The sequence below is a fragment of the Pieris rapae genome, chromosome 15 (genome assembly GCF_905147795.1).
Source record: "Pieris rapae chromosome 15, ilPieRapa1.1, whole genome shotgun sequence".
Taxonomy (NCBI): Eukaryota; Metazoa; Arthropoda; class Insecta; order Lepidoptera; family Pieridae; genus Pieris; species Pieris rapae.
The window spans coordinates 2,860,693-2,883,962 of NC_059523.1; the positions used below are offsets into that span (position 1 = coordinate 2,860,693).

Here is a 23,270-nt window from a genome sequence, read left to right on the forward strand (position 1 = left end):
TTCCCGAACTAATTCGACTTAGGGTCCTTCGAGAAAAGAGCGTACCAGTTCCTAAAAGGCCGGTAATGCACACCAGAGGCATTGAGAGTGCCATGGGCGGCGGTATCACTTCTATCCTGCCCGTCCTATCCTATCCTGCACTATCGACTCCTGCCCGTTTTCCGTCTGTTCTATAGAAAAATTGAGGTCATTGAGCCCTGGTTTTGATTCAATAAATTTTCTAGGGTTACTCTTAATACTAGGTCATACAGAAAAGGGAATCATGGGCAGGAAACTTTTGCGTGTTAAGTAAAAGAATCAGAGGTATTTTTAAACCAACATTTTTTAAAATATAATATTCAAAACAGTCTCCAGATTATATCATAGACAATAAAAATGATTAATCAGTAATCATCTGATTAATTTCTTTGTGTAGATAAGACAAAATATATCATAATCGAAGTTTTGGATTTTATGATTGGTTTCCCATGATTTGTATATTTAAACATTAATAGATATAACTAGTCTCACAAAACATTAAATGGAAGTCCGATCATTCATTTTACGGGATTAAGATAGGATCTTTCCCGTTTTTATTCAATAAAACTAGATTTTTATCAAAGGGTCACCCAGTCAGACGGCATGGCAAAGCGTGACTCTTATTATAATGTATGGGTTCTATATATCGAAATTATCGTTATTTCTCAAACGGAAATTATTGTTACAATTTTTTTCATGTAAATCATAGTTAACCAAACGCATAATGACCTTATGTAAGCTTACTAAAAGATTATATTTGTTACATAATGTTTTGTCAAGTTTTTAGGAATGCAGTGATATGAGAGTAATAAGTTTTATTTATATGAATAAGTGTAGACATGAACAATAAATTATAATAAATATCTATCGAAAATATTTAAAAATATTGTAAATGTACCAACTCATACTCATGCGCTTAAACGAACTTCGTGGAATTTTAGTGGGCAACCCTAAAAGAATAAAAATATGACCATAAAGGTAATATCATTTTTAAATTCTTTGTGATCGAACTGGCAGCAAACATTTTCCGTCCCTATCTTTTTCAAACTGGTTTAGAGAGACGGCAAACAAAGGAAAACCTTCTTTTAAATTCAAAAAAGTAAACCTTTTTTAGGACGTTTTTAAATCACGTCACACGCGGGGAGACAAATGTGAGCCATACGTTTTGTTCATGTATTTAGATGTTCGATTTTCGAACTCCTTTGATGTTTGACAATGTCAATGATTATCTGTGCGCGGTTTAGGTTGACATGTTATTGTTTTTTATTTGAATTTCGAATCCTTTAACGTCAAATACTAAATGTAAAAAATAAGACTTGTTGTTTATTGAGATTCCTTTAGTTATAGTTATACCTTAGGAATTCTAACTTAGGTTTTTCTCGTATGTCTATACGAAAGTATAAATGTAGAAAATACTTTTTTTACATATCTTTTACCATTTCATGCGCTTTACTCTACACTTATCATGGATATAGGTATTTAAACGCATTAAACTGTTAACCAAAGAATATATATTCTTCTACAACAGGAGGCAAACGGGCAGAAGCCTCGTAGTGATACCACCGCCATGGACACGCGACTGCGTTGTCGGCCTTTTAAGAATTGGTGCGCTCTTTTCGCAATCGTCGAATTGATATACTTTAGTGGCGGCTGGTTCTACATAGAAACTGCTTGTTTTTTAAATAAACTACTTTTTCGTGTCTTTTTGTTAAATTATATTTACGCTGTGATGAAAAGTTCAGGTTATTTTATCTGAAATGAGCAGTGATGTCAAAGTGCGACTATCGTGCTTAAGATCGTAGTTTCGATTTCCCAGCCAGAGGCTTTGAGAGTGTCCATGGGCACACATATCACTTAACATCAGGTAAACCTCCTGCTCGTTTGCCCCCAGTTCAGATTCGGATAAAAAAAATCGGTTTTGCGTTTCGTACATGTTATTTCTGTATGTATATAAGTTTATGTGAGCTATAAACTGTCAAAATTACTGTTACAAGGAACAATGCCCGTACTTCGAAAGGATAAGAATATTCTCAAAAGTACAGTATTAATTGATACGGTATAAGAAATAAAAATGTTTAAATGTATCCATAACTCAGGTAGGGGCATTCAATTTGACAGCTCATATGATAATATTAAAAAATAAAAATCGCACCGCGCTCTTTTTGTATTCTCTGTGTAAGGGTGTGTTCATATGTATATTCTATGTTCGTTATAAAGCTTATACTAAAATAAATACTTCTTAGTAAAGAAATATTTATTTCTGTTTAAGAAAAGTCTTCTTCGTTCTTGTTTTAGTGCCTCTCCATTACTGGAGGCTGGCCATCAGCCTCTTGAAGCGTGTCTAGTCCTGTGCCAGATGCAGCAACTCCGCATTTACAATACCCGTCCACTTCTTAACGTTGCGAAGCTATGATTTCCTTCTACCAACACGTCGTTTACACTGGATTTTATCCAATATTGAAGGATGTGGTAGCGGTCATGGTCATGATGCAGAAGCATTTTGTTAATACTTCTTTCTACTTATTTTGCCAATACTTCTTTTCCATTCTACGACATTGATTTGAGAACTGGCAGTAAATGTAAATGTTCTCACGTTTATAACTGTTTTAAGTTAACTATATGAATAAATCGTATACCTACATTAATCTCAACCATTTGTAAGAAAATAAAACTCCGTGTTATACCAACACGTATGCTTTAAACTTTTTGTTTGTGTTCAAAATCCCGTAAGACATTTCATATTTCTTTCTGTGCCCGAATGCAACCAACGAATTTCATCATATGATATTTACCTGTTTATAAAAGTATAATTATCAAACTTTTTAAATTATTTTTAATTTTGTATTTATTAATTTTTAATAATTACATATTGAAGCCTTTAGGCGCAAGAGACAACTTTTACGGAACGTCACGAAGATGTGCAGCGTTTTACTCGAAGAAATGGGAGAGAGCGATTGAGACCGAATGAGAGAGAGTGAGAAAGGAACATTGAGAAATAATACTTTAAAAAAAAATAAGCCGTAATAAGCTTAATAAAAGTTAATGTTTTTGAAACAATATCGTAGTCACAGCCTTATATATAAAGTTGTATCACAAGAAGTGCCCCCCACTTGAGTTACAAGGACTTCGCACGTACGGACCGAAATACGAATTATTTATTAATACCTTACACTTTTTCTATTTGTTTTTCTACCTGGCAACTAATATGATCAATGCAATACTTATTTTCGGCATGTTTTAAATTGTTCTTAGGATTACAGAAAATTTTTACATATATACATATTGCTATTTCTGTCAACACGGCATCGTGGCGAATAATATTAAATAATTGTGATTCAAATCAAATCAAATGTAAGTAACAATATACACTTAATACACACAAAAAATAAATATTAAATGAATTTAATTTTACATTTACTGCCAGTTCTCAAATCAAGGGCGTAGAACGGAAGAGAAGAACTGGCAATAAGCTCTCCGCCACTCTTTTTAATCGCCAAGTTTTTTTTTTACACAATGTTTGTTAGGAGCTGCAACCACTACACCATGTTCCATATGACATATTGAGTAATAAATAATAAAAAAATAAATTAAAAACAAAGATTTGTCCTCTATCACCAACCAAATTTTATTAAAGTGCATATACATGACGTGGTCAGAATCTATTTAATGATAGAAATGTAGACTATAAATAGCGCCATTTGCCTCCTGTTACATATGTGTGTGTGTGTGTGTGTGTGTATGGATGAGTAATCTATATTTTGGTACAATTCCGATATTATAAAGTTACTACATATATAAAAATATATATGTAGTAACTTTATAACTTTTATTAATATCTAAATAGAAAACAGACTAGACTGATTGAAATTACGAACATAAAAATCGTTTTCTCTCGAACCAATTCATGTGCAATTATAATATCAATAACAAATAAAACCAATACTTTACACTGTAAAACAAAATTATTAATATAATGTCAAGTATCAAACCCTAACCATATCGCTCGGGTATCACTCAATAAATTTAAAATGTATTTACCAAATTAAACCCCTTATCTGCATCCCAAAAACCAAACCCCTCGCAGACAATCCATTTTTGTTGACGGATAGAATGCATGACATTTTCATACAAAGGTCATTCCCATATACACGGATCCGACCTACTATGGATAATTTTTATCAACAGATCGCTATTACAATCCGTCGAATGGTTATTGGCACACTATTATCAATATTTAGATTTAAGTTTTCGGTCTCAGATGGCCAAAAATGTATTGAGATAGGTGATTGAGTTTGGGCGTTAGGAGTAGAGACTCCTGGGGCGTGGGGTTCAATTAAAGACACCTTGTAGGCAGTACTGGTTTCCCTAGATCTGGTGCTTTCCAGGATTTTCCTTCAGTATCGCAATTCGGCAAGGAAACGCTGCCAGCATGAAGGTATGTGTGTTATTAAATTTATTACAGAAAAAAAACTAATCTTTACAATATAATATGTAAGGCGATATTTACTTTGAGATATGAGTATGAACACAGATTGCTCCAAAACAAATACTCGATGATTCACAAAGGTACCCTTCAGATAACGAAGATAATAAAACTTTGAGAACATTCCGCCACTGTGCCTCATAAGTCACCGGGTACGGTTAAGCGATTTTGACATTAAAATACAGGTTTATTTACATTGTACGATTTTAATCGTACGATTCTTGGCTATTTATTTTATCATAAACATTTGATTCCCAGGTTAAGATATTTTATGCTAACTTTAACTGAACATGATACCGTTGTCATTTTATAGTTGACACTCATAGCCTAAAAATGATAAAGGTTGTGGGCTCGAGCCCCGGTAAAACAATCAATATTTCTGATTGGTAAATAGAGAAAACTGATTAAATACTTACCATAAAGTTTTCGCCCCATACCGCAAGACACAATTTGTAGAGGAGTAAATTTTACAAATAATTATTTAATTTTCTAGACATTCAGAATTTTCGTAAATACATATAATAAATAACGGTGATTTTTATATTTGACGTTGTTTCATATAATTAATTAACACAGATACAACATTATACATTAAGTGGTTAAAGAAATAGTGTGGTGCCAATGAAACACTACTAACATTTAAAACGAATAACATAAGACAATACTTAATAACACTAAGGGCCTGTTTCACCATGTCCGGATAAGTTCCAAATAAGCTATTTGTTACTTATTGGTATGATAAATAATATTTTTGCGTTTCACGACTGTCAGATAGCGCTATACGTCATGAAATTCGAAGTATCTTATTTGGAACTTTTATCTTTCGAATAATTTATGTGTTGCATAGTTATTTGGCACTTTATCCATACATTGTGAAACAGGCCCTAAGATGCATGAATGCAGCGTAAGATATTTGACTTTAATGACACATTTTAAGAACTACGCTCGAAGACAGATAGACGTGCAACTTACAGTACATCGTATATGTAACATATGTTTTCCGTGTTTATTTATAATTTCTATAGTCTAATATGAGACTGTGTAAAATTTGTAACGTTATATTTTCCTGTATTGTTAGAACTTATTAATTTTTTGTTTCACATATTCAAAAATCATGACACTCATTCATATATCTTAGTTCAGCTAAATCTTATTTAATTTAGTACGTAGTCATACGACTTATAAACGACGCAACTTATAAACCGTCCAATAGTTGTTATTATTGATGACTGTGGGGCAGATGGAAGGTTGTTGCGGCAAAAAATGTCGAAGCAAGCTCGGTATTTATTTTCTTCTTTAATTTATTAGTGAAGGCAAAGGAATAACTTTGAATATCGGAAAGCTGAAGTCCACTGATATCTACGTTTCTTCAGTTGGAAAGCATATTTCTTGCAAACTATATTTACGAAAGAAAGAACCTGTAGCTGCTATTAGGCAAATGTGAACATTTGAAATTGTCTTTTTATTGTGTAAAAAACATATATTTTTTTAAACATAATCTACCCAGTCATAACAGCGGTGCCGCTCACTCGGATCCGTGCGAACGTCCCGTTACTTTTTTAAACCATTACCATCCCTAGCTCTCGGATCCGAGTATTCGGCACCCAATGTGCAAATGCCGACCACTCGGATCTGAAAAATGTCTTTTTTTTAAATTAATAATATACATTCATACATATTTTCAAACATTCATATTTATTTAATCAAAATTCGCCATAAAAGTTTTTGTTTTGGCGGGATCAAGCCTACGACCTCTAGGATATGAAGCCACTAGGCCAACACTGCCCTATAAGGAAGTATATACATACTTTTCAGATCCGAGTGGTCGGCATTTGCACATTGGGTGCCGAATACTCGGATCCGAGAGCTAGGGATGGTAAAAATAAAAATTAACGGGACGTTCACACGGATCCAAGTGGGCGGCACCGCTGTTATGACTAACTACGACTAATATTCGCTCGATTGGTGAAGGAGAACATTGTGAGGAAATTGGCATGGTATGACCCTAAAAATCGACGGCGTGTGTCAGGAACAAGAGGAGACTGATCACCTGCTCGCCTATTAGATTGACAAATAATCATGAAACTGGTACTGAAATCTGAGGTGCAGACCGAATTAGGTTGTAGCGCCATTCTAATTACATATTTATATTTTTCATACATGCTTAAAATATCTATTCAATTAATAATATAACGTCTTTTTATTTGTTAAGTCGAGTGATAAGGATAAAATATTTAATTTATTTATGGCGCGTAAATGCATTTAAAAAAATGAAATTCCGGTTGTGAAACAATATCGTCTATGTATGAGCGCAATGCAAACTGGAGCGAAAACTTGACAGCTTGTCAGGCACAGAATATTAAAAACACGACTAACACTAGCTGTTATAGGCTATTTAAGAAAAGGTAGGTTTTGTAAGAGGTTTTGCCAAGCAAAAGATTCTTGTTTGGAATAAATTAACTCTTATTTTTCGGTACATTTGAAGAAATCTTAATGATGTAATAATTTGTACAAATAATGCGTCTGTAATGAATTTACGATGAAGGCGTATAATTAGGATTGCTTTAATGATAATTAATTAGTAATTATTAACACTGATATAAAGAAGTTGTTGTCGTGATATTTTTGTTCATTATTCGTGATTACTTTTGGCTGTTTTATTGTATCTTTACAAAATGAGTAGATAATTGGTGGACAGAACTGTTTCTCCAACCTAAAGGGAGCATCTTCGACCAATAAGTGTAGGATTTTATAGTACTCATTGTAGAAGTTTGCAATTTATTTAAAACGCTCCAGATATTTCTTTAAAGTATTTTAAATAAATATATTATATTTGTAAGCTCCACGTTTATGCCGTAAATCCAGGTGAAGCCGGGGACATGAACTGGTTCATGAAACCATGGTTACTTGCCGCTGTCAATACAAAACGGCTAATGAATACTTTATCGAACAAAATTAAGGAGCTAAAGTGTTTGGAATGAAATTAAGTTTAAATACAATAATAAATTGACGAGTTTATTTTGTTCGATTTTTTAAAATGTTTCAGCTAGCTACAGGTCAGACGCATTACTTTTTGATTCATTGATGCTTTCTATAGACAATTCAGATTTGTCTTAATGACGACATTTTTGGTCTAACGGGTGGCATTTATAGTCGATTCTTAGCTCGAAATCTGGCTTCCGTATGTGAATTATTTGATATTCGGGTTCTCATAAGTCATAACCATACAAACGATAGAAACATAAAAGGTTAATGAAAAAAGATAAAGATAAAGAAGACGGGAACGAAGTAGAAGAAGAAAAAAGGAAGACGCAGAAGAGTAAATATAAGAAGTACTGATACAGAGGAAGCGTTGATGATATTACTTAAGTTTTTAACGGCTTAGGAATTTTTTGCTTAGTTGCACATTAATGTAGCCCAATTTGTTTTTATAAAGAGTCCTATAGTTACTTACATCAACATATTTGGTTTAAACATAAGTTACAGACTTATGAATGTAAGATTTGGTTTGATGAAAGCCAATCATAAGTGTCCCTGAACTTTCTGAATGAAGACCGATACATTTTTATCAGAATTAACAAGATGGCCTATCAGATCCTATCCCAAACATTTTAATTGTCATCTTTAAAATGAACCATCATTATCATAATAATACTTAATGTGGCCACCGCGGACGACATTCCTGCCCCGCGTACAACAGTATACTAGCAAAAAATGCATTTAACATTGCCCACACAAAAAAATGTTTTCTTGCCATAAACGAAAAACCATCTCAAATATTTCGCCTCGCTTAAACACGTCATAACTGAGACGCGGATTACGATAGTTTGGAGGTGGTATTTTCTGTGAAAAGAGTAGGGATTAAATATTAAAGAAATGGTTCTATAAGAGATATCACTTTTTTCTAATATAATGTTCAATGTTAACATAATCTCTTAATATTTTTCAAAAGTAAAAAATAAGGATTATAATAAAATGTATCACAGTATATGAATGTTAATTCTTATGATTAAAAATAAAGTTTTTAGATTGTTTTCTTTGTGCCTATAAATACCTACTGATAAATATTTCAATAGATCTTAGACATATTATAAAGAAGTTGTACCTTCCCTTTTACCTTGACAAAACATTACCTTTTAATTAACATTTATATAAAGTAATAAAATTAAATTACCTTTTCCGAAATTCATACTTCCATGCACATCAAAATATCTGTCCCAGAAAGTACTCGATCATCAAAAAAGAAATACCACGGAGAAACAAAACGTACCTAATTACCAACAATTGCTCGAAACCGGTACGAATTATTTTCGATATGTCCAAATGCCTTGTATCCAATCTCAAACCTTATATCTATAGAATACAGACTATATTGAGTTCATAGTTAGTTGAACCGTGCGTAATTTGGCGGGTAACGCCACGCCCGGTTTGATTTTTTAAAGTTAATTTTCGGTAAAGGTGGAGTCTTATGGTACCACCTACATAATGGTTTTGTGTATTCTTGTCTTTGTACTTGGGGTACATTCATTATTTAAAGTTTTTAATTCAAAGAGAAATTAAATCTTAGTATAAATATAAATAAAAAATACGTTAATTTGACTACTAAAGTGTATTTAAAGCTATTTACGCACAAAGTATATTTTTACTAAAGATACTTGATTCTTCTAAGTTTAGGGCTTTGTAGATGTTTCCCTGGATGCAAGTTTAAGTGATTTTCTTACCTCTTCGGTTGCTCGTCGTTTCGATGTTGAAAAAGCTGAAAATTGAAACTTTGAAATAAACAAATTTCTCGAAGGAAAGTTCCTTATATTTAATGAATGTTACAGTTTAGCCAGGTTAAAATATCTTGTATATCTTCTACAATCCTTATTAATCCCTATAATCCATTTATAGTACCTAGTTTACCAGTGCTATCTGTAAAAAGGTTATATATACGTATAGTCCAGCAGAACCAGAACATAAAGTTCTAATTTTTAATTAATTTTTAAAGAGACTCAATGTCGCCTTGTTTAGAGTAGGTATGTCCTTTAAAACCGACCATAATTTGAAGTCTAAAGGGTGGATGTTTGGGCGAGATGAGGACCAGTCTTCAGCTCTTATAAAGTTTGGAACGTGGGTTTCCAGCCAGGTTTGGTTAATTCGTGCCTTGTGACCAGATTCAGATTCCTGCTGGAAATTACACAGTGTTTTTTTAATGTATTGCTGAGAGGTTTGCTGATGACCACGTTGTACTTTTCTTACTACTTTAGCAGCTTCTTTAGAACTATGATCACACACTTTATTATTTTGTTCATTACAAGTGTTCGTCGATCGTGAAATTATACAAAATTACCCAAAATATACAAAAAAATGTCTATGAAATAGACATAGAAATGTGTCTGCCCGATACTTATAAAGTGAGTATCATTACAAAGAGTGTTTCTGCTCCTTTAAAGGTTCTTTAACGATACGGCCTAATAGATAAATATAAAAATAAATATTTACCATCCTTTTTCTCCTTATCAGGGCCAAATTGTACAACTGTTTGAAAATCCGCATGGTTGCCATATGCGAAGCCGAAACCAATACGAGATTGTTCCGTTGCTGCAATGAAACTCGATATTAAATACATATATCAGAAGTTATTTAGACGACTGTAAAAATTAACAAACGTCAATATAATATATACATCAATCAGGTAATAATTAGGATTTATCTTATGCCCAGATAATAGATATACAGTCAAACCTGGGTAAGTGAGAACTGGATAAGTGAGAAAACTCTATAAGTGAGAGTAATAGCCAGGACCCGTCATTTTAAGCTTCCAAAACCTCTATTAGCGAGAAACAGAAACCTCCGTAAGTGAGACTGCTACTTATATAGATAAGATAACCTCTATAAGCGACAGTCGAGCTTCATTTATTTATGTATATTATTTGTCATTTGTTCCTAATGACAAATTTAACATCTGCTATTTTACGGCTCATTAACTTTCGAGGAACTTCTTACCATTGTTAAGATCATTCCATTCTAAATAAAATAAAATTACATAGTGCATGAATATATGTCTTGTTATTTCTGCGTACCTCTATAAGAGAGAAATGCTACACATGTACCTGCATTAGCGAGAAACTCGGGTTAGCGAGAAACTCGGGTTAGCGAGAAACTCGGGTTAGCGAGAAACTCGGGTTAGTGAGAAACCTCTATATGCGAGAATGAGATTGTGCTCCCTTGAACTCTCGCTTATCCAGGTTTGACTGTATATCGTACTTACATTTACTAAGAGTAGAGTTTTTTTTAAATAAATTGACATGTATAAAACTTCAATACCGGAATTTGATAATGGAGTTTAGAGATTTCTTATAGAGCGATAAATGGAAGCCTCATCTAATGTTGAGTGATACCGCCGCCCAAAGCCAGAGCGCGAGTCCGTTGCCGGCTTTTTAAGTAGAGTTACACCCTTTCCTTGAGGGACTCTAAGTGGAATTGGTTCGGAAATTCAGTGGGTGGCTGGTGAACGGCAAAAACTGCCTTAAAAGGCTCAGGTGTGGAATAAATATAGTTAAAAACCTCATTTAACTAAAAGAATCACAAATACCTTTTCTGAATGGTGGTAAAAATTTTAGTATAAAGTCTATTAAAGTTGTTATCTCCTGAGGTACAACGATGAAAGCGCTTCCTAAAAATAAACAGCTTTTTTTAAATGAACTCAGTATTTTATATCTAAGTATTTCATGTAAGTCATCTGTAAGTGTAACTTAATCAATCAATCTTTGGTTATAATAATATTTGAATTTCAAGATTTGAATTCTAAGCTTCTTCCCAAAATTATTGTCTAAATGTAGATTTTTCGATTTTGATTAAAGTAAAAGCAAAACCATACGATTCATTCAAGATACATCCATTCACATCCAACTCAAACACTCACAGGGTCGATGACAAGCTTTATCAGCTAGTCTTATGTCGCTCTTGATTAATTTCGACACCTCCTTTGTTCTAATACAAGATATTCTAACTATTGTCCATATTTCATTCAGTCATTATATAATCTATATAAAAACGATCACTTATACATTATAAATAAACGAATTTGTACCAACTAATTCATATTTTTTATTATTAACTTCATATGTGTAAAGCCTATAAGCCTCTGTTTAACTAACACTCGCCTACACTTTACCCTATATAATTAGGTATTGTAAAGTTATTAGATATTAGCATCATTTTAAATTAATTTGTATCTACAATACCAGTATCAGTATCTATTAGTTTCATTATTTTGAGTACTATATTACAGAATTAGGTTAAATATTTTAAGATATGTACATGTAATTGATACTCATTTATAAAAAAGAAAAATAATATATAAAGGAGGTTAATTCTCTAGCACAAAAGATTTATACTACGTTGTATATGATCTTTATTTCTTTTACATTTCAATTTTTTAAATATAAAAACATTACACGAATACACATAACTATAAGTACAAGTAAGACACACGAATCTATTATATTGTCATTCATATAACATCTCTCAGTCTCTCCCAGTCCCCTAAAAGTATCAACTATGTTGGCCCTTTTAACTGACGGGGGCTGTCCAAATAGTTGCTAGTCAAATAGCAGCATTCTCTTGACGTAATCCGTGCGTATTTTTTTTAATATTAATTATTAATAACTACATTACAACTCACCACATGATATCAGAAGCAAAAATAAAAATGAAGTTTTCTCCATGATTTACTTGATATAACTGAATGTTTAAAAGTCCATCACCCGTAAGTTTTACTATAAAACTGACATAGGATTATAACTTTCACTATTAAAGTTCGATGTAATATTGTGATGTAATTCATATTGAATAAATTATATCTTTATAAAAAATAGCAAAAGTTAAAATTAATTGTTACCTCAGCATCGTCAGTGAACCGGTATGTCGCCATCACCTCTAATAAATGATTAATGTTTTTTTTCCGTCATTAAATTATTATTACTTAATGATTAGATGCTATTAGATTTTAAGATTTTTTATGGTTTTGCTAGGAAATACAATGTCTAAGGTTTTTTAAAATTAGAACTAGATAAAGAAGAAATTGTGAGCCGAGGATCATTTAGAAAACTGTCTTTATTGTTAGATTTAATAATAATAATAATATAGCCTTTATTCAAAATCTCTTTGATAGGTGATCTCTTAGTTTAAGCCTGCTGTTAATTTTCGTTCATCGTCTATAGGTTACCATTCCGTCAACATTTTGCTTCATTTTTCGAGGGGGCTTATAGCATATTACCCATCCATCTCCATTTCATTTGGTCTGTCTATCTGAGAATATTGTTAGATTTACATTTAAGTAAAAGAGTAATCAGCAGCGAAAAGTTGCGTACCTGGGCCACGTATTGCGCCATGACCGCTACCACCTCCTTCAACTAATAATAATGGGTAAAATCCAGGGAAAACGGCGTGTTGGTCGAAGGAAGAAATCATGGCTTCGCAACGTCAGGGAATGGACGGGTATTGCAAATGCGGAAGAGTTGCTGCATCTGGCGCAGGACAAGACGCGTTTCAGAAAACTGACAGCCAACCTCCAGTAATGGAGAGGCACTCGAAGAAGAAAAAGAAAAGAGTAATAATTCTCGGCGTGAAGATCAGTCCATAGAACGCCTTGTCGTCCAGGAGAAGGTGGAAGGCATTAGACCGCGCGGCAGGTCATCTACACGTTGGACTGATCAGAGATCAGAGATCAGATTAAGTCCGCCGTAGGAGAATCACTGAATCAGTGCAGCAGGATGACCTCCAATAGGCAGCGGTGGCGGAGCGTCGTGAACCACATCACATCTGCGCCTTCTACCGCATAGCGATCACGACCGCTCTGGCAAGAGCGTACCGAATGAGAAGAAAAAGAAAAGAGTAATCCTTATTTTTCAAGTGTATACAAATATTTGAAGTACCTACATTCATGTGTGTACATTATTATCATTTAGAAGTAATTACTAGAATTATATAAAAGAGAACAATCCCACAGTACTCGAGGATTGATAAAAACTGAACTAGTTCGATGTAATTTTGTATAGTTGTGAATTGGGCAAGAATGTACGTTAACGCTTATCATATTCAGTTTTCTAAAACTATAAAAATCCTGGTCACCGTATACAACGCAGCCATAGCAAGAATACCATAGGTATTTTTTCAGATATTTGGACAAGATTAACGTTACAAAGAGATTTCTGAGTTTAAAAATATCATACGCAGGCTGACAACGCACCCGCTAACATGGATGTCCACGTTCTATGTCATACGTGCTCTTCGTAAGACATACGTACGTACAAAAGATTTAGTAACTTTGTGTAAAAGATAAAAATAAGCTTATTTTGAATCCTGACTCTTATTGCTTAGTATGAAAATGCATTATAATTTTATTGCATTAATTTGTCATTGAATGCAATATTATAATAATGAGAAAATGCCAAAGAAGAGGCCCCTGAATAAGAATGATGCTTTTCTCAAAGGTTCCCTCGAATGCGACGATTTTCACCTTAAGCCATTATTCATTTACTAAACATTTACAGTTTTATCTAGTTATGTATTGAATGCTCAGGAAAAATAAAGAAACAAATTTCTATCATACATTTATTCTAAATCAACATTCGACAGATCTTTCGTTATTTTCTGAACTTCTTCTTTACTTCTCTTTTTATTCTTCGCCTTCGTTTGTTCTGTAGAACTTTCTTTCTCTCCGTACAGCTTTTTCAAACTGTTCATTGCTGTTTTTGACATATTTTCCGGATGTGGCTGGTGGATTTCATACTGGCCTTGATCGTTTTTCACTATTTCCACCATGGATTCCTCTAAGTTGGGTATTTCTGTTCTTACTGGTTTCTTAACAGGCTTTTGATTTTTCATCTTTTGCGCCCAATTTTGAAGATATTTACCGGCCTCGGTTTGTAAGAACTGAAATAAATTTAATTAATTATTATTTATTTCATATCAAATTTCGGTATGTACGATTTTATACAAAATATGTGTCGGATGAAATCTAAATTAATAAAAAATATATTAAATATATAAAGTATTTAAAACGCTTTATTTTTAGTAAACATAAAATCATTTTATATTTGTTATATAAGAACAACAGTGACGCTGCAACCTTAGGCTCGGGGGCTCAGATTTTTATAAGTTTTGAGTCCATTTTTTTTTAAATGGGAAGACACGCTGGTAGCCCGTTACCAGTTTCCTCACAAAATTTTCTTTTACCGTACAAGTGATTGTTAAATGAGCATACAGACAAGGTCTCAGAGTCGCACGCTGAAACAACTATAATAAACCAACATTGCTCTAATTTTTTTGTTGCATTCACAAATATGTATAATGTATGAGTTCTGATGTGTTAGTTCGGGTATGATTGAGAAGCTATGATAAATTTAAATATTTGTAATAGAGCCAGCGTAATGGCCAAATATTTATAAATACGTCGTTAGTATTTTAACATCAAAAAACATACATAGGTTTAAAACAAATTATTTTCATTTCGAGATTTGACTTCTCTTATCATTTGCTTCGTCTTTGTAGAGTTGTGTAAGTAACAATTCCTTTGAAAGACACAAAGCATCTTCGTTTAAAATTTTGAAATTTTTTCAAACGAAGATTATCTTAGGCTCTTCTACGACGATCTCCATCACGATCTGGAGCTCTCCTATCACAGTCCAATGTTGTTATTGTTGTTCAGAGACAGTTGGTGTGCACACGCCACTTCGACAAGACTAAACAGCTTTTGGCGTTTGTAAAAGCATCAATTGTTATCCCTTACCGACAAAAAAATCTCATAGATGACCACGGTATTATCTACGGATCCAGATGATCCAAGCGCGATTACTAATGACAAATTAAAAGAGTGGCAAAGAAATTAAAAATCAGATTAGGATAAGAAACTCCTTTAAGACTCTAACATACGCCGATGACTTTGAGGATTTGACCTCTACTACAAACAATAATTTACTAACGCCATCTAGTCTAACAAAATAGTGAATAGTCTAACAAAACTACGTGAATACGAAACCAATTATTAGCTAAATACAAAAATTTATAAATAAATATTGGTCTAGAAAAAATGGTGGCTGCCAATTATTTAACTAGTACATACATGATTTTTTTACATGTTTAATTCGTTCTGAGGTTAAAACTTTTTAATGTCAGTATTGCTAAAATACCGAAACCGAGTCATCATCATCAGCTGACGATGGACTCTGATGGTTGGTACTGGATCTCGAGGATGGTAAGCAGTAGACATACCGTCATTCAGCTCGTTGTAATCAGCTCAGCGAAACGATACTAGAAATGTGACTATATGAACCTGATGATGGACTCCGAAGGTGAGTAGTGGATCTCGAGGATGGTAAGCAGCAGACATACCGTCATTGAGCTCGTTGTAATCAGCTCAGCGAAACGATACTAGAAATGTGACTATATGAACCTGATGATGGACTCCGAAGGTGAGTAGTGGATCTCGAGGATGGTAAGCAGCAGACATACCGTCATTGAGCTCGTTGTAATCAGCTCAGCGAGACGATACAAGAAATGTGACTATATGAACCTGATGATGGACTCCGAAGGTGAGTAGTGGATCTCGAGGATGGTAAGCAGCAGACATACCGTCATTGAGCTCGTTGTAATCAGCTCAGCGAAACGATACTAGAAATGTGAGTATATGAACCTGATGATGGACTCCGAAGGTGGGTACTGGATCTCGAGGATGGTTAGCAGTAGACATACCGTCATTGAGCTCGTTGTAATCAGCTCAGCGAGACGATACTAGAAATGTGACTATATGAAGCTGATGATAGACTCCGAAGGTGGGTACTGGGTCTCGAGGATGGTAAGCAGCAGACATACCGTCATTGAGCTCGTTGTAATCAGCTTAGCGAGACGATACTAGAAATGTGTTATATGAACCTGATAATGGACTCCGAAGGTGGGTACTGGATCTCGAGGATGGTAAGCAGTAGACATACCATCATTGAGCTCGTTGTAATCAGCTCAGCGAGACGATACTAGAAATGTGACTATATGAACTTATTAATATTTAATATTAAATTAATATTAGGTAATATTTACTATAATACCACTATATTTCTTTGAGTTTATTGAAAAAATAATCAATTTCAACGATTCGTCTTCCAGTTGAAATTTTAAATATTTTTCTTGGTTCTGAAACCTACGAGTGCAGCATGTTATAATATCTAAGCCCGAAAATGAAATCAGAGTCAATCAGACCTAGTACCCACCTTCGGAGTCCACCATCAGGTTCATATAACACATTTCTAGTATCGTCTCGCTGAGCTGATTACAACGAGCTCAATGACGGCATGTCTACTGCTTACGATCCTCGAGATCCGGTCCCCACCTTCGGAGACCATTATCAGGTTCATATAGTCAAATTTCTTGTATCGTCTCGCTGAGCTGATTACAACGAGCTCAATGACGGTATGTCTACTGTTTACCATCCTCGAGATCCGGTCCCCACCTTCGGAGACCATTATCAGGTTCATATAGTAAAATTTCTTGTATCGTCTCGCTGAGCTGATTACAACGAGCTCAATGACGGTATGTCTACTGTTTACCATCCTCGAGACTCAGTATCCACCTTCGGAGTCCATCATCAGGTTCATATAGTCACATTTCTAGTATCGTTTCGCTAAGCTGATTACAACGAGCTCAATGACGGTATATCTACTGCTTACCATCCTCGAGATCCAGTACCCACCTTCGGAGTTCATCATCAGGTTCATATAGTCAAATTTCTTGTATCGTCTCGCTGAGCTGATTACAACGAGCTCAATGACGGTATGTCTACTGTTTACCATCCTCGAGACTCAGTATCCACCTTCGGAGTCCATCATCAGGTTCATATAGTCACATTTCTAGTATCGTTTCGCTAAGCTGATTACAACGAGCTCAATGATGGTATGTCTAATGCTTATCATCCTCGAGACTCTGTACCCACCTTCGGAGTCCATCATCAGGTTCATATAGTCACATTTCTAGTATCGTCTCGCTGAGCTGATTACAACGAGCTCAATGACGGTATGTTTACTGCTTGCCATCCTCGAGACCCAGTACCCACCTTCGGAGTCCATCATCAGGTTCATTTAGTCACATTTCTAGTATCGTCTCGCTGAGCTGATTACAACGAGCTCAATGACGGTATGTTTACTGCTTGCCATCCTCGAGACCCAGTACCCACCTTCGGAGTCCATCATCAGGTTCATTTAGTCACATTTCTAGTATCGTCTCGCTGAGCTGATTACAACGAGCTCAATGACGGTATGTCTACTGCTTACCATCCTCGAGATCCAGTACCCACTTTCAGATTCCATCAGGTATCAGGTTCAGCAACTTATTTTACTTGGTTGTACAAGTTGCACTTGAAACTTGACAACTCTAAATTTGAGTTTTGTTTGGGTAGGTACTTATATACATATACTTATAACATGCAATAATTTCCGAAGTTCATGTCCTCGCCTCACTTGATATTTCTTTTTATATTTTGGCATTTCTAAAAAAATCCGCGGGTAAAAACTAAAATACGCAAATATTTAATTATTATTGGCTTCGACACACAAGCGTAGTCCTCCCGTCGCAAAGCGTTGAGGTGGACTGAAGACAAGCCGCATGCAGGGCTCGCGGGTGTGAAATTGCGGAGGGAAGCCCATTGCGCTTGAGTTTATTTACCTTTTATTACTTTCCATGCCCAGGAAACGAATTAATACAAATTTTTTTTAATGAAAATAATAATATATGCTATATCTAATAATACGTGTAAGATTAAAATAAATCGCATAAACCGTTTTGGAGCGAATTTGTAATTTATGTCTAATTTACGGTTCGATGGTAATTTTTTTTTTGGGAAATTGGTATTGCTTTTATCTTTTTGGATTTTATCAATCGATACAGTAGGCTTCAACCCACAATATATATATTTTTCAAATGCATATGAGCGACAGTTCTTCCAACAATTTAATTTAAACTAGGGCTAGTTGACCGATTTGAGCACTGTTCAAGCCTTAAGAAGGCTTTACTTCGTACTTCGCCCACACTAGTGTGGTTCTATACAAATAAAGACCTTTGGATAAGTCAGTTGATTGAGGTTGGAAGAACTGTTCCCTATTATTCCTACACACAAAAGATGAGAATATACATTTTTTTATTTCATTAAAAAAAAACTTCTCCCATATAACATTAGAACCAAACAATACGATAACAGTTAAGAATGTATTGGGAGACTGGTTTCCAAGCTAGTGCAGAACCTGATGTGATGTGGATAACCAGGCTTCTATTTGACAGTACAGTCTTACTGAATAACAATAAACGAGTAGGCTTAGATATGGTTAAGTACCTTTTCTCTGTTCTTATTGACTTTTTCGACGGGGTATTCTGCTTGACGCTTAGCATTTGTCGGAAAACCTTGGCCATCTGAAAAAAAAACATTACACTTGATTTAACCTCTGGCCTTGAAAAATAAATTTATAAAAAAAATATCTTAACATTAACGGGCATATGGCATATCCGAAAAAGTTATACATACATGAAAGATGCACAGATTTATTTATATATTTTAATTATCATAACTTTTACAGGCGCTCTGAACTTTTCCCTAATAAGCAAAATCTTACCAATTACAGCGACAGCGCCACCATATGCGTTTTTATTAAAAGGAAATATGGATCTAAAATTGTATTAGTGATGGGTTTAATTATTTTTTATGCTATTGACATTCTTGTTCGTTGCTATAATGGATATCCCCGGGCACATTCTGTGGGTCTTAACTACTGAGCCTAGTATGTACTATATATAGTATATAGTAGACATATATAGACACATTTGTGGATGAATCCTCATGTAACAGCCCATGTCAGCCCTTGTTATTATTATTTTCAATCAAATTTGACATAATTTTCACTTACTCAAAGGTAACGTGTTTGTCTGTGGTCCTAACTCGAACATAACTTGAAAATCGGCATGGTTACCGAACGCAAAGCCAAAACCGACTCGAGAATCCGTTCCTGCAATTGAAAAGGCGATAAAATTAATATATTATAACATATACATGTGTATATTGTGTAATTTATTAATTTTTAATAATAATCGATCAATATTTTCGGCGTTAGATACAATAATTTTAGTAGTAATATTATTGTGCCCATTTAACATTCGCTCGAACAGTGAAGGACGAAAAAAGTCGTCGAAAAGCCCATAAAGGCGACGGCGTCTGTGAAGGCATAGGAGGATGATCACTGACTTGCTGATAAATTGACAAATTATATGAAACACATACAATAATCTGATACCCAAACCTAAAAATTTGTAGCACCACTGGTTTTTTTGCAATTAATAAAACTATTAACATAACATTGATCACTGGAGCTGTGAATTGTTCGTCTAAAAAAGTTTGTTTAACTTAGAGTCAACAAACCTTTTTTAATGGGAGGTATATTTGAGTAGGCCACGGAGAGTAGTGATGGCAGCTCTTCGGGTATGATAATGGAGCAACTTCCTGAAAAAAAAGTATACAATGCTGCTTTGAAAAAAACATTTCAATTGCCGAAAACTGGACTTAACCAAATTTAATAATGTATGTACAAAACATAAGACTGGTTACTTATAATGAAAATTATTTTTATTTATAAATTCGCGCCTTTTTCCGAAACGAAAGTCAAAGAACACGGATCTCCAGGTCCTACGGTCCTGACTTTGCTTCATCCACTTCCTTGAAATTCTTCTCTGAACTTTTAACTTGTCTAGTACCTCCTGAATTGGGTCCATATCTGACAATGCCTCCCCAAATCAGTCTCATACTGGCTTTCTCGTCCTACTTGTAAGCCGTTTCACAATTATGACCAAACTAAGAATTCCCTTTCGTATCCTTGTCCCTACTCTTCTAGCAGAGTCCTCACGTATCACTTAATGAACATTGAACAAAGACAAACATATCTTTCAACAATCTGAGATACCTCCACAGAAATGTCTTCCTTGCCAGGAGCTTACAATTTGAAGCAACTTACAAACAAATATTTACTTTCTATGAAGCAATAGTTTCTTTTTCTTTTTTTGCCCATGGATGTCGAGCTTGACGCTGGACTGTGTGGCTAAATCTCCTACCCAAAGCCCTCTGATCTTAAGAGTGTTAACGAGATCATATCCACTTAAAACCCCTCAGCCCTTAAGATGGGCTCAGGTTTTGCCAAGATCAAAATCCCAGCCTTGAACCACCGGCCAGTTTACGGTCAACCCCAGAACACTCCCACAGTAGCCTCGTGGAGATCTGCGTTATCAGAGTTTAACTTAATTATTCGACAATCTAAATCCAAGGCAACATTCCGAAAGTCCATTATAATAATTATATATAAAAACTGACATTAAATCTAGGAAATCCGTAACGTCGAGAAAAAGTTACATATCATAAGGTTTCCGCATATAAATATGGTTGTATAATTAACAGGAAATGACAGATAACAATATGACATTTGACAAACTTTTGGAGTTTTAAATGAAAATATATATCTATGATTTATGATACAACAATGGTAACTACGAATTTAGGTTAGAGCTTAAATTAAAACTATTCAATTACTACCCATTCCTCAGAAATCCACACAATTACTCTTATTGCCTCTTAATGGACTTTTTGGAGAATTAATATTTCTTACGAAAAGTGTTAGGATACAAGACAGTGTTTCATTAATAACGACATCTTAATTCAAATGGTCATATCACTAATAATCTATACCAATTATTAGACTTAAACATAATAAACTATGTGAAAGTGCAAAAGGTGTAACTTATTACATATAACGAACTATAAAATTATACTCATTCAAAGATGTATACAGGTTTTGTTGTCGTCTTTATAAACATAGAATCTAATTTAATTTTAATAATTAAATTTAAAATTTTATCTTTTTCCCCCTCCATGAAGATGATTTAGTGAAAACAAAAATTTTCTATTTTTGATTATATAATAAAGAAAGTTGTTGGAGTATTAAATGTTCAATATACAGATCACAACCCTGCGGTAGTGTGTTCGAATCAAGACTTTTCACCAGTGGGTTTTTCTTACTAGTGCGCATTTAGATACATTAGAAAAACCAGATCCAAATCTGAGGCAAGATCAGGAGTTGAAGCGCCACTAGGTATAGAAATCGACAATATGTGAAAATACAATATAATTGAAGACCACATAACGTACAAGAAATGTTGTGAAAAATATGTAAAGATCACATCATGACTTTGACCGCGCCAACTGTTACACAACTTGACATAACAATGCTTATAGTTACTAAAAACTTTTGAGTCTGTTAAGTAATATATGTAATAATTTAATTAGTTAATAAAGGTATAATGTATGTTGTTTGATGTATCCTCCAAGTTTTTGAATTTAGGCGAGAAGAACTTGGACATTTTTGTATCGTCAGAATTCAGATAACACGCTGTTGACTTTATTAAGTAGAAAACTTGAATCTATGTGAAAGAGTTTTACTCGTATAATTAAAGGGAACACAAATAAGAGTTCAAAAAATAGGAATGGAGAAATGGTCATGATAATGAGTATTTATGAGTATATTTTTGTTTATTTTATTAGGGTTATTTCTAAAATACAGCGTACACAATGGAATATGAGAGTAAGTTTCATGATTGACTAAAAATATTCATTCATAAAATATATTTAACATATTTTAGTAAAAACGCAGTTTTACATACAACTTTAATTGCATCTTGATTCTGATATAAATTCATAATAAACTAAAGTTTGAAAAAAATAACTTGATTTTAAACAAATTTCTATGGAAAGCGAAAATACATAAACATGTTTTTGATTTTAAGAAGATTGTTACGTAAAACAAAAAAGTTTTAAATACTCACCATAAGAAAGTAAAAACAACGAAATTAACACTTTAATCACCATTTTATAATACGAAATTACACTCATCCAAACATAATTTAAAAAAAGTTAAATGTATCTGTCACTGTCGAGTTTTGCCGCCAAACTGACTGTAGAACAACTTTCACTATTACGACAATTTAAGTTTAGCATCCGTCACACAAATATCAACCATATATGCATGATATTAAGTCGATTTCTGTATGCGGTACATTAAAAGTTGTGACATTATTCTAATGAGAATCCCTTTCGAAATTTTAAATCGGGTGGAGGTAAATAAAACATTTGTCTAAAGAAAAGCGACTTTATGTTAAAGCAATACAGTTTCATCTTCTTAAAACAAAATCAGTCGTAGAATAAATGTTCCCATTCAGTAAGAAAGTATTCGTATTAAAAATAACGCATGTATTTCTGTAACATTATAGAATTTAAGACCTTATGCTGTAGCTTATACAATACAAAATAGGAAATTACGTACGAGACATAGAACTTTCTTTTATGAAAGAAATTCATATGGAAAACATTTGTCTGTCTATAGTAAAATCACACGGAACAGCTGATTGTCTTCGTGTTGGTAGACAGGTGCATTGCCTTGTTCCTATAATTAACTAACGATTCAAGTTAATTTATGTGCACTTTACTAATTTTATTTTATCCATTTTTAATGAGTCAGTGACTGAATGATTCTTTTAACTGCTTCTCGTTAGTACTTCAACGGGCTATAATTCGACATCTAGTAATAATATTATGAAGGTTGGTATGTGCTTGAATAATTAAAACATGCGCACCTTTGATCAATAATCGACGAAATCACAATTTTTTTGTAATAAATACATTTAATAGACTTTTGAATACTAAATTTCT

At 33.8% G+C, this 23,270-nt stretch overlaps 2 protein-coding genes across 3 annotated transcripts; both read right to left on the reverse strand.

Moving 5' to 3' along the window:
* Window positions 1-9,114: 9,114 nt before the first annotated feature.
* On the reverse strand, window positions 9,115-12,309 carry LOC111000713. Of its 2 annotated transcripts, XR_006750693.1 has the most exons (5): window positions 12,171-12,309; window positions 11,079-11,159; window positions 9,986-10,084; window positions 9,540-9,670; window positions 9,219-9,257 (listed from the first exon to the last, which is right to left on the reverse strand). XR_006750693.1 is itself a non-coding variant. In XM_022270261.2 (4 exons), exons 1-4 carry the CDS (start codon window positions 12,211-12,213, stop codon window positions 9,172-9,174), a joined length of 309 nt encoding a protein of 102 aa, XP_022125953.2. In that variant the 5' UTR covers window positions 12,214-12,309; the 3' UTR covers window positions 9,115-9,171. The 2 variants fall into 2 exon arrangements, 1 of the variants encoding a protein (XP_022125953.2); XM_022270261.2 differs by lacking the exon at window positions 9,540-9,670 and having other exon boundaries at window positions 9,115-9,257.
* A 1,778-nt stretch (window positions 12,310-14,087) lies between these two features.
* Window positions 14,088-22,524, reverse strand: LOC111000714. The gene is made up of 5 exons (XM_022270263.2): window positions 22,388-22,524; window positions 19,941-20,021; window positions 19,432-19,530; window positions 18,864-18,940; window positions 14,088-14,422 (listed from the first exon to the last, which is right to left on the reverse strand). Exons 1-5 carry the CDS (start codon window positions 22,452-22,454, stop codon window positions 14,102-14,104), a joined length of 645 nt encoding a protein of 214 aa, XP_022125955.2. The 5' UTR covers window positions 22,455-22,524; the 3' UTR covers window positions 14,088-14,101.
* Window positions 22,525-23,270: the final 746 nt, after the last annotated feature.